The 13,613-nt window shown below is 39.1% G+C and overlaps 1 protein-coding gene across 1 annotated transcript; it reads left to right on the top strand.

Moving 5' to 3' along the window:
• The first annotated feature begins 541 nt into the window (after positions 1-541).
• tbxta (T-box transcription factor Ta) lies at positions 542-4,555 on the top strand. Its single transcript, XM_053638159.1, has 8 exons — positions 542-1,193; positions 1,505-1,769; positions 1,939-2,073; positions 2,166-2,227; positions 2,349-2,410; positions 2,502-2,675; positions 2,882-3,005; positions 3,192-4,555. The coding sequence occupies exons 1-8, from the start codon at positions 1,009-1,011 to the stop codon at positions 3,454-3,456; spliced, it is 1,272 nt and encodes a 423-aa protein (XP_053494134.1). The 5' UTR covers positions 542-1,008; the 3' UTR covers positions 3,457-4,555.
• Positions 4,556-13,613: the final 9,058 nt, after the last annotated feature.

The following is a 13,613-nucleotide window of genomic DNA, read 5'->3' on the forward strand; positions in this document are numbered from 1 at the left end:
GGGCTGTGAGAGCTAGTACTAATACATACTGGTCCTGTGTAATATGGATTGTAAGTTTAGAGCAGGCTCCTGTCAGCAGAAGTGCTGCAGCTGGGGGTTGGTTAAAGAGTTTCACTCCAGAGCAATCCACACCATTGCAATAAGTACAGAAGCACAGGGCCAAACACAAAGGATTTCACACATGTGTATTTGGGACAACAAAAGATTAACATCACTTGCAAATGTACAACTGACAGATAAGGCTGCTTAGATGGTTTGTCTTCCTTGTTCTGTTTTTAAGTTGGCCTACAAATATGAAGAAAACTATGTCAAGTGGGAATTTTAAGGTGATTTATTATATCGACATAGTTTGTTGAAATACAAAATTAAAGGGAAAAAGTTTTTTTTTTAAAAGGCAGTTTTTCCTCACTACCATTGCCTCTCTAACGCTGCTTTGCGACAATGCCCATTATCTCAAATCTTTACAGAGAGACCTTTTCAATTTTATTTTTGATTTTCAAAAAAATTAAATGATTTTATACCTCTGTGGAGCTCTGGGCCTAGTTAGTAATGCATACATACATTATAATGCATATAGACTGCGTTACTAAGTAGATATAAAAATGAAGCTTAGTACACAAAGCGCAATAATAATAATTATTATTGTTTGTTTTGTATATTTTAAATGTGAAATCATCTCCAGCAGTAAATAGGCTAACTCTTGCAAACCTTTAGGCCATTGTTCGTGCGTTGCTGTGTGATCGAGACCCAGTGTGCAGGAGTAGGGGGCGTGGCTTCAGTGTTCGAGCTCCGCCCCCACAGCAGCATGAGGTCTCCGGTGGCCTTTTAAATCGCGCATCGTCGCGTAAATAAAGTAGAAGTTAGCTGTCAAAGCGCCGGGACTCGAGCTCACTGTCGTCGTGTAAAGCGCGTAATAAACTCACAGCCGGGTGTTTTTTTTGTGTTTTTTTTCTTTTCTTGTTTGTTTTTGGCGTTGTTCTTAGCTTTTCCCCCAATAAGACTGGAAATATGAGTTGTTCCGCTCCCGATCAGCGGCTGGAGCACCTACTGAGCGCTGTAGAGAGCGAATTTCAGAAAGGCAGTGAGAAAGGAGACGCCTCCGAGAGGGACATTAAACTCAGCCTGGAGGACGCCGAGCTGTGGAGCAAATTTAAAGAGCTAACTAATGAAATGATTGTCACGAAGACTGGAAGGTAGGCTATATACAACCTTACATAACGGTTTGTGCCTCTTCTGTTTTAGAGAGTAGTGCATAAAATTGTTCTGAACGTTAACATTTTAGCCTTAGCCTAGAAATGGTATCAAACAAACAAACAAAAAATACATTCCCAGCCAGTATTTGCATTATTAAAGAAGTTATTTGGTGTCGGAGAATCATGCTAAAGTTAGCCTGTGCTCAGAGACAGTGCTGTGCTTGTGGTTAGTAATAACTCCCAGTGGCTCCTAAACGCGCTGAGCTCAGAGGCAGTTTTCTGAGTCGGTGTGTGTTTTGTTTTGTTTCCAGGCGGATGTTCCCCGTGCTGAGGGCGAGTGTTAGCGGTCTGGACCCCAACGCTATGTACTCGGTGCTGCTGGACTTTGTGGCTGCAGATAATAACCGCTGGAAGTACGTGAACGGAGAGTGGGTTCCCGGCGGAAAGCCGGAGCCGCAGAGCCCCAGCTGTGTGTACATTCACCCGGACTCCCCCAACTTCGGAGCCCACTGGATGAAAGCACCTGTCTCCTTTAGCAAGGTCAAACTGTCCAACAAACTCAACGGAGGAGGACAGGTGAGGCCCAGAGCAGCTCGGACTCCTGTCCTGATACTCAGTAGCTGATTGTTTTCTTTGTATAATCATACCTTTTGTTAAAATTGCCTCAGTGATATTTTCTTCCTTTATTATTATTTTTTATTTATTATCATACATTAAGTTACAGTTTCCCCTTTCCTTTTGGTAGATTATGTTGAACTCCTTGCACAAGTATGAGCCGAGGATCCACATTGTAAAGGTGGGCGGCATCCAGAAAATGATCAGCAGCCAATCTTTCCCAGAGACTCAGTTCATAGCAGTTACTGCCTACCAAAATGAAGAGGTATGGAGGTCAAATATGGCGTTTCCGTCTGAGAAAATAGTATCATGCTTTCATCATACCAGATTAAAAATAGTCCTTGTTTCCTCTTTCAGATTACAGCACTGAAGATCAAACACAACCCTTTTGCTAAGGCCTTCTTGGATGCTAAAGAGAGGTGGGCGGTAACTCAGTTAAGATAACGTAACACTAATTTAGTCTAATATAATGTGACATAATAGGATGATGATGTTATGGAATAAGCGCTGAACAGTTCAGGTTTTTCTTCATGTTCTCAGGAGTGACCACCGGGAGGCCCAAGATCAAAGCAGTGACAATCAGCAGTCTGGCTACTCACAGAGTAGGTACTCTTATCAGTAGTACACCCAAAGAGGTGTCAGAAAAATGCTTAGTAGAAGGATTCCTCATGACATAACCTTCTTCCCCTATAGTTGGTGGCTGGTTTCTGCCCAGTAATGGTCCCATCTGCCCCAGCAATAGCCCACCCCAGTTCAGTGGGTCCCCGGGTCACTCGTCCAGCTCTTACTGCGAGCGCTATTCCAGCCTGCGGAGCCACCGAGCATCTCCGTACCCCAGCCATTACCCTCATCGCAGCACTAACAACAGTAAGACACCTCACTACCTGTTGCTTTTCTTTTGTTCTTTTAATAAATACATAACCTGTCTAGTGAAACGTGTTAGTTTTAATACTAAATGTTAACAATTTTAATTGTTAGGTTTTCCCAAAAGGAAAGGTTATAAATGGCTCTAATTTAGATGTAATTGTACTTTCTTAGGATAAGCTGCTGACTATCTTTTATGGTATTTTTAGACAATTACATGGACAGCTCATCAGGGAGTATTCCAACCCATGACAATTGGTCAACCTTGCAAATCCCTAACTCTAGTGGAATGGGCACCCTTGCTCATACCACCAACTCCAATTCCAACACAAGGTCAGTCCACACACACACACACACTCACTCACTCACACTCTCTCTCTGCCTCTCTGCTACACCTAAAACTAAACTCTTAACTTTGGAAACAAATAAAAATCTTATCTAACTTCCCGTTTTCTAGATTAATGAGGCAGTTTACTTAGTGATTGGCTCTCTAACCTTTACCCTATTGTGTGTTAACAGCCAGTATCCCAGCCTATGGTCTGTAGCTGGGACAGCCCTCACCCCGTCTGGCTCAGCTTCAGGCTCCATTGCTGGGGGTCTAACCTCTCAGTTCCTGCGAGGCTCCTCCGTGTCTTACTCGGGTCTGACCTCTTCTCTACCCGTGTCTTCACCATCGTCCATGTATGATCCAAGCCTGACTGAGCCAGGAGTATCTGATGCACAGTTTGAGACCTCCATTGCTAGGCTTACAGCTTCTTGGGCACCTGTAGCACAGAGCTACTGAGAACTGACTGGGGCCCAAGAGACGTGCTCCTGCTGTTACAGAGATAGTGTAAGCACCCTGGATCTGAGATTAAGATCCCTGAATGGTGATTAAAAAAATAGATTGCTCTAATGCAGGTGAGTAGGAGAAGATCCAGAAGAGATTCCTTCAAGCAGTTTTAGGAAATTCCTTTATTGTGTTAGAAAGCTAAAATAAATGACACATAGTCATTGCTACTGATGATAGTAAAACTCTTAGGAAATTTAAAAGAAAATGTACTGTCAGCCATTTTGGGACCAATGATGGAGCTCCTGGATATACAAGATTAATAAGACCAAAGGTTGTTGTTGACTGAATAAATGTAAATGTCTGTAAATAAATTTAAGTTAATGTCCATTCTCGTGGTTGGTCATGTAGAATATGAATTTAAAATATTCAGAAACCTTGTAAGAAAGAAAGACATGTGTCTTGTATCCTTTCTGGTAATATACAATGGGACATCCTCTAACTTGCACACAGAAGTGCCTTGTACATAACTATCTATTTGTACTTGTTTGCCTTAAGCTTTATTTATGTCTTTTTAATATTAAATTAATTTTTTTCTCCGAAATGTCTGGCTGTTCCTAATTCCTTTCCCTCGAAACTCATTTTAAAATGTGTACACATACAATTAAAAGTCATTACAAGTACCATGAAAACGTATTTGACTCTAGTATTTCTTCTATTTTTACATATATGTCACACTTAGTTTCTTCAATTAAAACAATTCTGAGGGATATTTTTCCTCCAAAGCGATGTGAAAGACTGTTATCAAAATTGATTGGTGGCAGTTGTTGCTGCTGAAGGTGGCAGAACTACTTATTAAGATAGATTCTAGTCTTAAAGAATAAATACGAATATATAAAGTTACTTTAAATATGGAGAGATGCAGATTTTTATAGCTAATTATCCTGAAACATGTTAATAATAAACATAATAATAAAGTATGTAATAGGCCATAATAGTATGGATAACTGGATAGTTGAAGATAATTGATTTGCAGCCTTCAACTGTCCACTTGAAGATTAGCCTCAGATTCTTGTTCTTGGAAGACAGGAGTGAAACCGGAGGTGGTTTTCTGCTGTTGTAGCCTATCCACCTCAAGTTTTTATGTGTCGTGCATTCTGAGATACTTTTCTGCTCACTATGGTTGTAAAGAGTGCTTATTTGAGTTACTGTAACTTAACTCCACTCAGCTCCAACCATTCTGGCCATTCTCCTCTGATTTCTCTCATAAAAAGGGGTTTCTGCCCACAGAAATGAAGCTCACGGTATGTTTTTTGTTTTTGCAACCATTCTGTGTAAAGACTGCTGTGTGTGAAAATCCCAGGAGATCAGCAGTTTCTGAAATACTCAAACCAGACTAATCTGGCAACAACAAATGTTATGACAATTACATGAATGAGCAGGGTTGCACAGGTGTTCCTATTAAAGTGGCTGGTGAGTGCATACTGTATTTAAATGTAGTACACAATGATTCTTGTGAAACTGGATGTTTTGGACAGAAGTCCTTCTTTAACTTTACATTTCAGGTGCTCCTGAGGCTATACAAGATAATCTTTCGTAATTAATTTATTCAATTTATTTAGAATCTATTTATATACTTCTACAAATCTTGATCCTCTAAAGCTATATAATTTATGATGTAACTTTCTATCACAAAAATGATGTGTTTTTCTATTTTTCGGTCAGATTTTAGAGGCAGTTATAAGTAATTATAATTACCTCCAATTATTAAGCAGTTATAAGTATGTTTGCAGTTATTCACTCAAGTATTAAAACATTTTTTTACTTGGATTTGTGTTATATTCTTGCTGTTCTTTTATAATTTGTTAAATTATAGACATACAACATGTTAGAACATACATCAGAATTTTCTATATTTCTTTTTGTTATTCCTACTCTTATAATGTATTTTTCTGGAAACCCAGACTTGTTTGCTTGTTGATTTATTTTATTATTGTGATGGTCTGCCTCTGTAAATTCAGAAAATCAGAAAAGGGCCATGGCTTTCTGTGCACACAATATTAACACTAAGACATTACAGCTGTGCTAAGTGAAATCTAGGTTTTGTTAGTTGTGAAGATGTGGCATTGCAGGTAGTTCAGACATAGTGCTGGGCTTGCAGCTCCAAGCCTTACGCACGATGGCCTTTTTCTACCTATCACACAGATTTGTTAGAATTTACAGCTCTGTGTCATTCTGGGGAGAAAAAAACATTAGATATTAATCTTCCAGTGTTCTTGAGCAAATCACATCAAAATGTCAAAACTAAATGCACAGAACAAGGCAGCTGGTTCATTTTCTAGATTTTTTTAATCGTAAGTTGTTAATGCTGCTGACCTTTTTTCTCTTTTACACACACTTTACATGTAAGAAATATTAGAAAAGGCAGACATTTAAAAGAGAACTCCCATACTGCTGATCCTCTTCATTACAATGTAGTGTGTATTGAAATGTAGAGGGACAGCTTCTGTCTACTTGTATATTACCTACATATATTGTAGACCACAGGTTTAATGCATTATATAAGTTTCTATTTTGTAGCAGTGGGCGTGAGGGATGGTGCTGTCAGTGCTTCAGTTGCTACAGCTCTGAGTCTGTGATTGAGGAGTCCACACAAGGGTGCAAATGAAGCCCACAGGGTTAAAGAGCCACAGGCAAACAGACCTGAAGGAACAACATTACAGACATCTGGGACAGGGAGTGTGTGGGAGTGTGTGTGTGTGTGTGTGTGTGTGTGTGTGTGTGTGTGTGTGTGTTGAGCTTCTAAGCAAATTAAAGTTATTTTCTCTGAATATCTCTACATTTGATGTAGTCATAATGTGTCCATAACTGAGCCTGTCATTTGCCTGTCCTTTCAATTTCATATGTCTATAGAGAAAAAGAGGTCTCCCTAGTAAAAATTGCAGTTAAATATATTCTAACTTAATTCTCATTCATACGTCCTCTTGTCATGGGCATGTCTGGATTTCACACCAATTAGGGCCGGTATAAAACACCAGCCTGCATTTCTAAATCACATGCTTTGACCTTCCTACATTGTCATGCTTTATTATATCTAAGTACAACATTACTGACAAAAAGATATATTCCACTAAATAAGCAATTGTAAAAGAATTTTTGAAAATTTCTTTATGGTCTCATGAGCCTACCCTCTCCTTTTCTCTGCAAACTCGTTCATTCTGAACAAATCTTTAATATGACTTGGGAACAGCGAGTTGTCTCAGAGAGTGATTAGTTCAGCCCCATAGGTTCTGTACAGGAAACAGAAATGATTAGTTCACGTCTCAAGTCTTCGGGTTCAAGTCATTCATTCATCACGTCACAGCCCCACTGAACTGTGTCCGTGTCAGTAAAATGATCCAAACTTCCCAGCACTACTGCAAACACAACTGGGCTTGCAAGTCATGTGGTAAAGCAGTGCAGTTACCCGATCCCAATCCCTACTCGATTTGTGCCACACGTGCGTGGTACAGACCAGGTTGCAAAGATGCTGCCTGATCTGTAAAAGAAAAACCTCATACGTTTCAAAACCTGCATGCCCATGGTTATAACGTACAAATGCAAACCCTGCAATACAAACTTTTTTCATAACATAAAAGGCATGATGTTAAAAAGTCTGTTATTATTAATAGTGTGGAGATGGTGGTCCAAACGTCCTCCATTTTGCTTCCTTGTAAAATACATTTAAGATTAACTAATTAAAAAAAATTCCTCTAGCCCTTACTTAATATAGAATATTAGTTCTAATTTTGTATAAAACGTTGGTGGTCTCCAATCTTTAGATTTGCATCGGGTATTTATAAACACAACTGTAACATGGGTATTTTCAAAAGTCTCTGTAGTCTCTAGCCCAGAAGTTCTCAACCTTTTGTAACCAAAGAAACCCCCCCCCCCCCCCCCCCCCAAACCCTCTCCTATCATGTGGCACGCATAACCCCCTTATTGGAGGAGAGCAGGTATAATGATTATCTACTCTATATAAAATCTATATATAACCTAATCTATAATATGTTTCGATAGATAGATCGATTTTTTTTTTGCTTTTGTGTTTTTGTACTTTTTAAATTACTTTTCATAACTTTTATGATTTAAAAAAAAAAAACGTCTTTTATAAAACTATATAACGGACAGGTATGGAACATGAATGATATAAAATGTTTCTGAACACTATAACTACTTTGAACAAGAGAACTAGGCTGTAATAACGTGGACTATTTACATTATTACATTCGTCTTGCATTCTAAAAACATTCGCATATGAATTATGTGAATTGGGACGAAGGGAACGTCTTGTTATCCATGACATTGTTAAATCTCCGGCTCTCAGGCACTCACTGAACCGAGCAGACGCAGAGAAAGGTGTGAGTGCGGAGGGAAAGCAAGACCTTCTGCTTGCAGGACAGTACTGGCCACATTTGGAAAGTTGCTAAGGTTTGTCTAAAACGTTGCTAGACTTCTTGTTAGGCACTTTATTTTGCAAAAAAAAAAAGTCGCTAAAGGGGTCTGAAAAGTCGCTAAGTTGGCAACACTGGTCTGCACTGACAGCTAGAGAAAAGGCAGGATAAGCTCCGCCCAGCAAAAAAAAAAAAGGGAGAGGGAACGTGGGGTTTTTCATTTATGCACATTATATTTGAATAGCAATAAAATACAACTAGTACCAAAATTATGCCCTGTCTGTTTTTTTTTCTTGGAAACAATTTGCGCCCCCCTTTTGATCTCTCCGCGCCCCCCTGGTTGAGAACTACTGCTCTAGCCTAAAGAATTTATAGCCTCACATTTACAGTGGTGAGTTGAGTCTCCCTATCTGTTTTTTTTTTTCTCTGAAGTTGATTAATCCCTGGCTTTGGATTGATTAAAAATTGGAATTTCAGCTCATTTTTTCATAAAGTTTGTAAAAAGTCCAATGAACAATCAGAGGTTTCACATCAGCATAGGAAACCCCAGAAGTAATCGTAGAGCTGTGTTCACCTGGAAATTTTCTGGTTTCCTGCTAATTCTGGCTTGGTTCATGTGACACCATCCCATAATGCTTATGTTACATGCAGGTATAAATGTAGACATGAAGGCAAGGCCCAACGTGTTTCCAATTATGTGCAGAAGAAAAGTAAAAAAAAGGATTTTTTTCAGTCATGCACAATTGAAATGTGAATGCAGGATACACGCAGCAGCAAACTTGATTTCATAGGTAAGAACAAGTATAAACCCAATCTAACGCAATGCATCCACGTCGATCCTAAATAATAGTGGCAGTATAGTACGATGTGTACAATGTCTGCAACACACTGAAGAAACTAGAGCTGTGCCTTATACTGTATACCATTTTAGTGTGGTAACACTAACTGATTTCCCTATTACGATTGGTGTTTGAAAGAAAAAGAAAAAACAAACAAAAAATGTCAGGCCCCCAGGCATGACTTACCAAACTGTTCAAGCTTGATAACAAATGTGAACCCATGACTATTTTCCCCACGTGTATCACTTTTACCTCAACGCATAATTTGTAGTTATAAAATTCATTCACTCATTTTCCTTTCACTTTTCCTGGTGGGGATGTAGCAGCAACAGGTAGAGTCCAGATTTCTATATCCTCCAGTTGGTCCTGAGGGATCCCCAGATATTGCCAAGCCAGCTGAGAGATATGGCCTGCCCTTGTGTCTCCAGCCAGTGGAAAGTGCCTGATACAGCTCTAGGGGGCCATCAGTGTAAGGTGCCCAAACCACCTCAACTGGCTGCACTCAATTTGGAGGATCACCATATCTAACACTTTACTAGATTGTCGAGCTCCTCTCCCCATCAAGTAGAGTAGGCCCTGCAGCCCTGTAACACTGTTGCTGCTCACCTGACCCATTTGTCATTCTCATGCTCTCTTTTTCCATCACTCAAGAATAAGATCCCAAGGTACTTCTCCACAACCACTAGGGTCAAGGTCTCTGCCCTCTAACCTGAATACAGCATCCAACTCTACCTGGACTTGGAGGTGATAATTTTCAGCCTAGTTGCTTCACATTCAGTAATGAAACACTCAAGTTCACATCGAAGGTCCACAGATGGTGCAAAGAGATCATCTATAAATTATAGTGATGTTACCTTTAGCCCCTCTTACTGGACACTTCTGCAACCTCTGCACATGCTAGGGTTACCACCATGACAGGCACCAGCAGCCTTCTTTTTGGCATAGCTTTTGCAGCTGCCTTTATGGTTGAGGACTTGAACATTCATATTCAATATACCTGACCTCACATCACCTTTCCGAGGTGGTTGTTTCTGGTGTTTTAGCAACAAGTACAATTATGGATAAAGTATTTGTTATTGACAATGCATGGCTTTAATGGAAGTTTAATTCCATTTCACAGCTTAGTTTCAGATATGGGAGGCCATTATTCCCAATCACAAACCTCAGAGTATCTCCATTATTCCCAACATGAACAATGAAAATCCCCTGTAGCACTATGGAGTTAGTAGGAAGTACCGTCTCAAGCACCTGTTCTACCTTCTACAAGAAGGCTGAATACTCCCAGCTGGTATTTAATGCATACCCACAAACAATAGTCTGAATATTCCCTCCTGAATTCAAAACCTGAGGTTCCTATCTACTTGCATGTACCAGAAATTGATTGATAATTAATCTCTCAAATGTGGAATTGAAATGACTGTTAAAATCTGATAAATATTGTGAAAATAATGTGTGGTCTTTGGCTCAAATTACACCCACAAAAAACCCCCACCAATTTGATGTATGACAGGAGTTTTACTGATGAAATGAGATTAAAAACAATAGTTAATGACACTTCAAAACCCTATTTGTCTGACACCCATTCCAATATTACATTACCAAAAGCATACATATCGTTACATGCTATCTGAACACATTTGTTAGTAGCAATAATGCTGCAAATGACTAATTGTTAGCATCATGATAAGCAATTTCGCAACAACTTTAAATTAAACATAATGAAACAACAAACACCTCAAATTAATAACAGAAAAAAGGCAAAGTACCTATAGCAGTTAGTTAAATATGATCGAAAGGGGACTTGAAAATGTGTGCCTACCAATTCGGATCATACATTAGTAAAAGGGGAGAGGAAAGGGGGTCACAGGAAGTTTATGGGGGGAACAGGAGAAATGGGTGTCACAAAAAGATAGCACATGGAACAATATGCTCCATCTGATGCAACAGGTTCATTCTGATGTAACATTTTGTGCAATTATACAACTAATTGTTCCAGAAAAATGTATATTAATAACTGTTACACAAGGCAATGCGCTCCTATCTCACCTTCTCTAGCACTTCTAACCTAGCTAGCTGGCTCTAAAGGCACACCATTCCCTCGACATACTTGCTTTTCCATCATTAGCTCTCCAGTTGTGGCAATCTGTGCCCACTACAGCCTCAGAATCCTGTTTCTGGCAGACCCATTGTGGTCTACTATGCCATGGTCAGCCGCTGATGCTTGATGTGAGCATTAATTGAAGCTCTCAAATCAAATCAAATCAAATTTTATTGGTCTCACACACACAACCATACACAATACAACATGCAGTGAAGTGCTTTTTACAACTGTCTGGTGACATTTAAAAAAATTATTTAAACCAAAATTTACATACATGGAAATATAAAAAGAAAAATAACATTTTGGATCCTAACTCTAAAATACTCTTGGATAACTCTGCATTCGTATGATTTTATTCATGTACTTTTTTTTTTAAATTGGATTTGTTTTCTATGCCGTAAAGAGCAAAATCCAAAGATGGAGACTCAATGGTAAAGATTTATTTCAGAAAATCCCAACAGTTGGTCTATTCCCAACATTAGGTGCTGCAAATTCAGCAACTGCATCTTCTATAAAATCGCCTATGATGGGTAGGAGCTATATGATGGGAAAGCTACTCAGTGAGGATAGAGATAGTCCTGGGTTCGCATTTGTCTGATGAATCATGTTGTTCGTGTAGATATTTAGTAGACAGTACACAAGCCTACTAATAAAGATTTTTGTGGTGGTAGAGAAGCCATTCCAGCTAGACACAGTCACAACTGTTTAATCAGTTGATGATCTGCACCATTTTAGCTCCACTTGTATATCCCGGTTGATTTACTTAACCCTGTTGCCAAAAACAAGTCGTCAAAGTCTGGTTCGGCCCATCACTGAACAGCACTATGTTTGCCGATCTTTCGTGCTCCTCCCATGTCCGCACACACAAACCCACCTTGCCCTCTGATGTCTGTGTGCTTTCGTTAATGAAGAAATTCTCATACCTGGGTGAGACATTGCTCTCAGCTGAGGAAACCATGCCTTGTGTTCACTCTGGGCCAGCTCATCACCATGGACATAGCAGAGGCAGATACATCAGGCTGAAACTGGAATAAGAAATTCCAAATGCAAGTACTATTTAGTAAACCAATTTTTTTGTTTTTTCCCCCATCATAGAATGGTAAGAGAATAGGGGTAAGAGTAAGAGAACTCCCTATATGCAAGCAATTACAATTTCTGTTTTATAAAGTCCCAAGGTTTTGAGGCATGGAGCGAACAGGTAATTCGCAAATTCTGTGCCAACCACTCTGTGATGTCCAAACTATTTAGAAATTAAACAATGGGCTAAAAAGTATATTGGATTATAAATAAGGATATTGCTTGCTAAATTATTTAAGTAAAATTGCTGTGCCTGGAGAAAGAGGCAAAGTAACAGTTAGCACAAGCTAACATCAGTGACTGTCACCGGTAAGATCTGACAGGATCCCCTACCTATTAATCATGTCACTATCATAAAGCCTTGTGACACATGAAAACACTTAGTATAGTAACATAACCAGTCATAACACCCCTAAGGATTAATCTTTAATCCAACAACAGCAATGTGGTCAGTCTACACCAACACACCTCAATCCAACAGCTCCCTCTTGTGAGCACAGAGTGAACAGGTTAATAAAGGTGGTGTTGACATGGTGACAGGACTGGTTATATTTTTTCTATTCCTTTGAATTATATGTTTTTTCTTAAAATTCTGTGATTAAGATTTTGAGCAATACAATTTTGACCAGCAATAAGGGCAAAGTGTATATGATTTCTCAACTCAATTTTTTCTAAACACTTTTAAGCAATATTTTGGTGTAAAACATAAAATACTGTATATACTATATATACACAGCCAAAAGTTTGTGAATACCTGACCATCACAGTCATGCTTGTGGAACATCTCATTCCAGATTTGCTCCCCTTTGCTAATAAGCTCCACTCTTCTGGGAAGGCTTTCCACTAGATTTTGGAACATGGCTGTGGGGATTTTTATTAATTCAGCTACAAATGCATTAGTGAGGTCAGGTACTGATGCTGGTTAAGAAGGCTTGGAGTGCAGTTGGTGTTCCAGTTCATCCCAAAGGTGTTCAGTGCGGTTGAGGTCAGGGCTCTGTGCAGGACACTAGAGTTCTGCAACTCCAACCTTAACACACCATGTCTTCATCTTCATGGAACTCATTTTGTGCAGAGTGGTGTTGTCATGCTGGAACAGGTTTAGGCCTCTTAGTCCCATTGAAGGGGAAATTGCAATGCTACAGTATACAAAGATATTCTAGACAATTGTGTACTTCCAACATTGTGGCAACAGTTTGGGGAAGAAACACATATGGGTGTGATTGTCAAGTGCTAACAAACTTTTGGCCTTGTAGTGTATAATGTGGTATCACAAAAACATTCAAGAAAATAATTGCTTAAACATGCTTAGTCAAATGCAAATGGTTGTCTCCTCATAATCAAGGAGAAAAAAAGAATTTACATTCAGAACCAAGATGAATGCATGAAAAGGCTAAAGCTGTAATAAAACCTATAATAAAACTGTCAACTTTTCACCCACTAGTCAGTTTATGACATGGAAAAAATAGCTTTAGAGGATAATATTCTGATTGTGAAAGAGCATAGTACAAATTTAAAGATCATTAAAAAGGTTAGTAGATAATATGTTGGTAACCTTTCATCCCAAAACAATACAAAGGAGAAGTTACCCAAAAATTTAGAAAAGCAAGACCTTCCCCAGTCTTCAACACTGCTGAAGCTCTGAAACGGTCACTTCTCAGGTTAAAAATCTAATGAAAAATAAATGAATGTGGTATGACCTTCTGGAATGACACACTATTCAGA

Source organism: Ictalurus furcatus, chromosome 12 (assembly GCF_023375685.1).
Source record: "Ictalurus furcatus strain D&B chromosome 12, Billie_1.0, whole genome shotgun sequence".
In the NCBI taxonomy this organism is placed as follows: domain Eukaryota; kingdom Metazoa; phylum Chordata; class Actinopteri; order Siluriformes; family Ictaluridae; genus Ictalurus; species Ictalurus furcatus.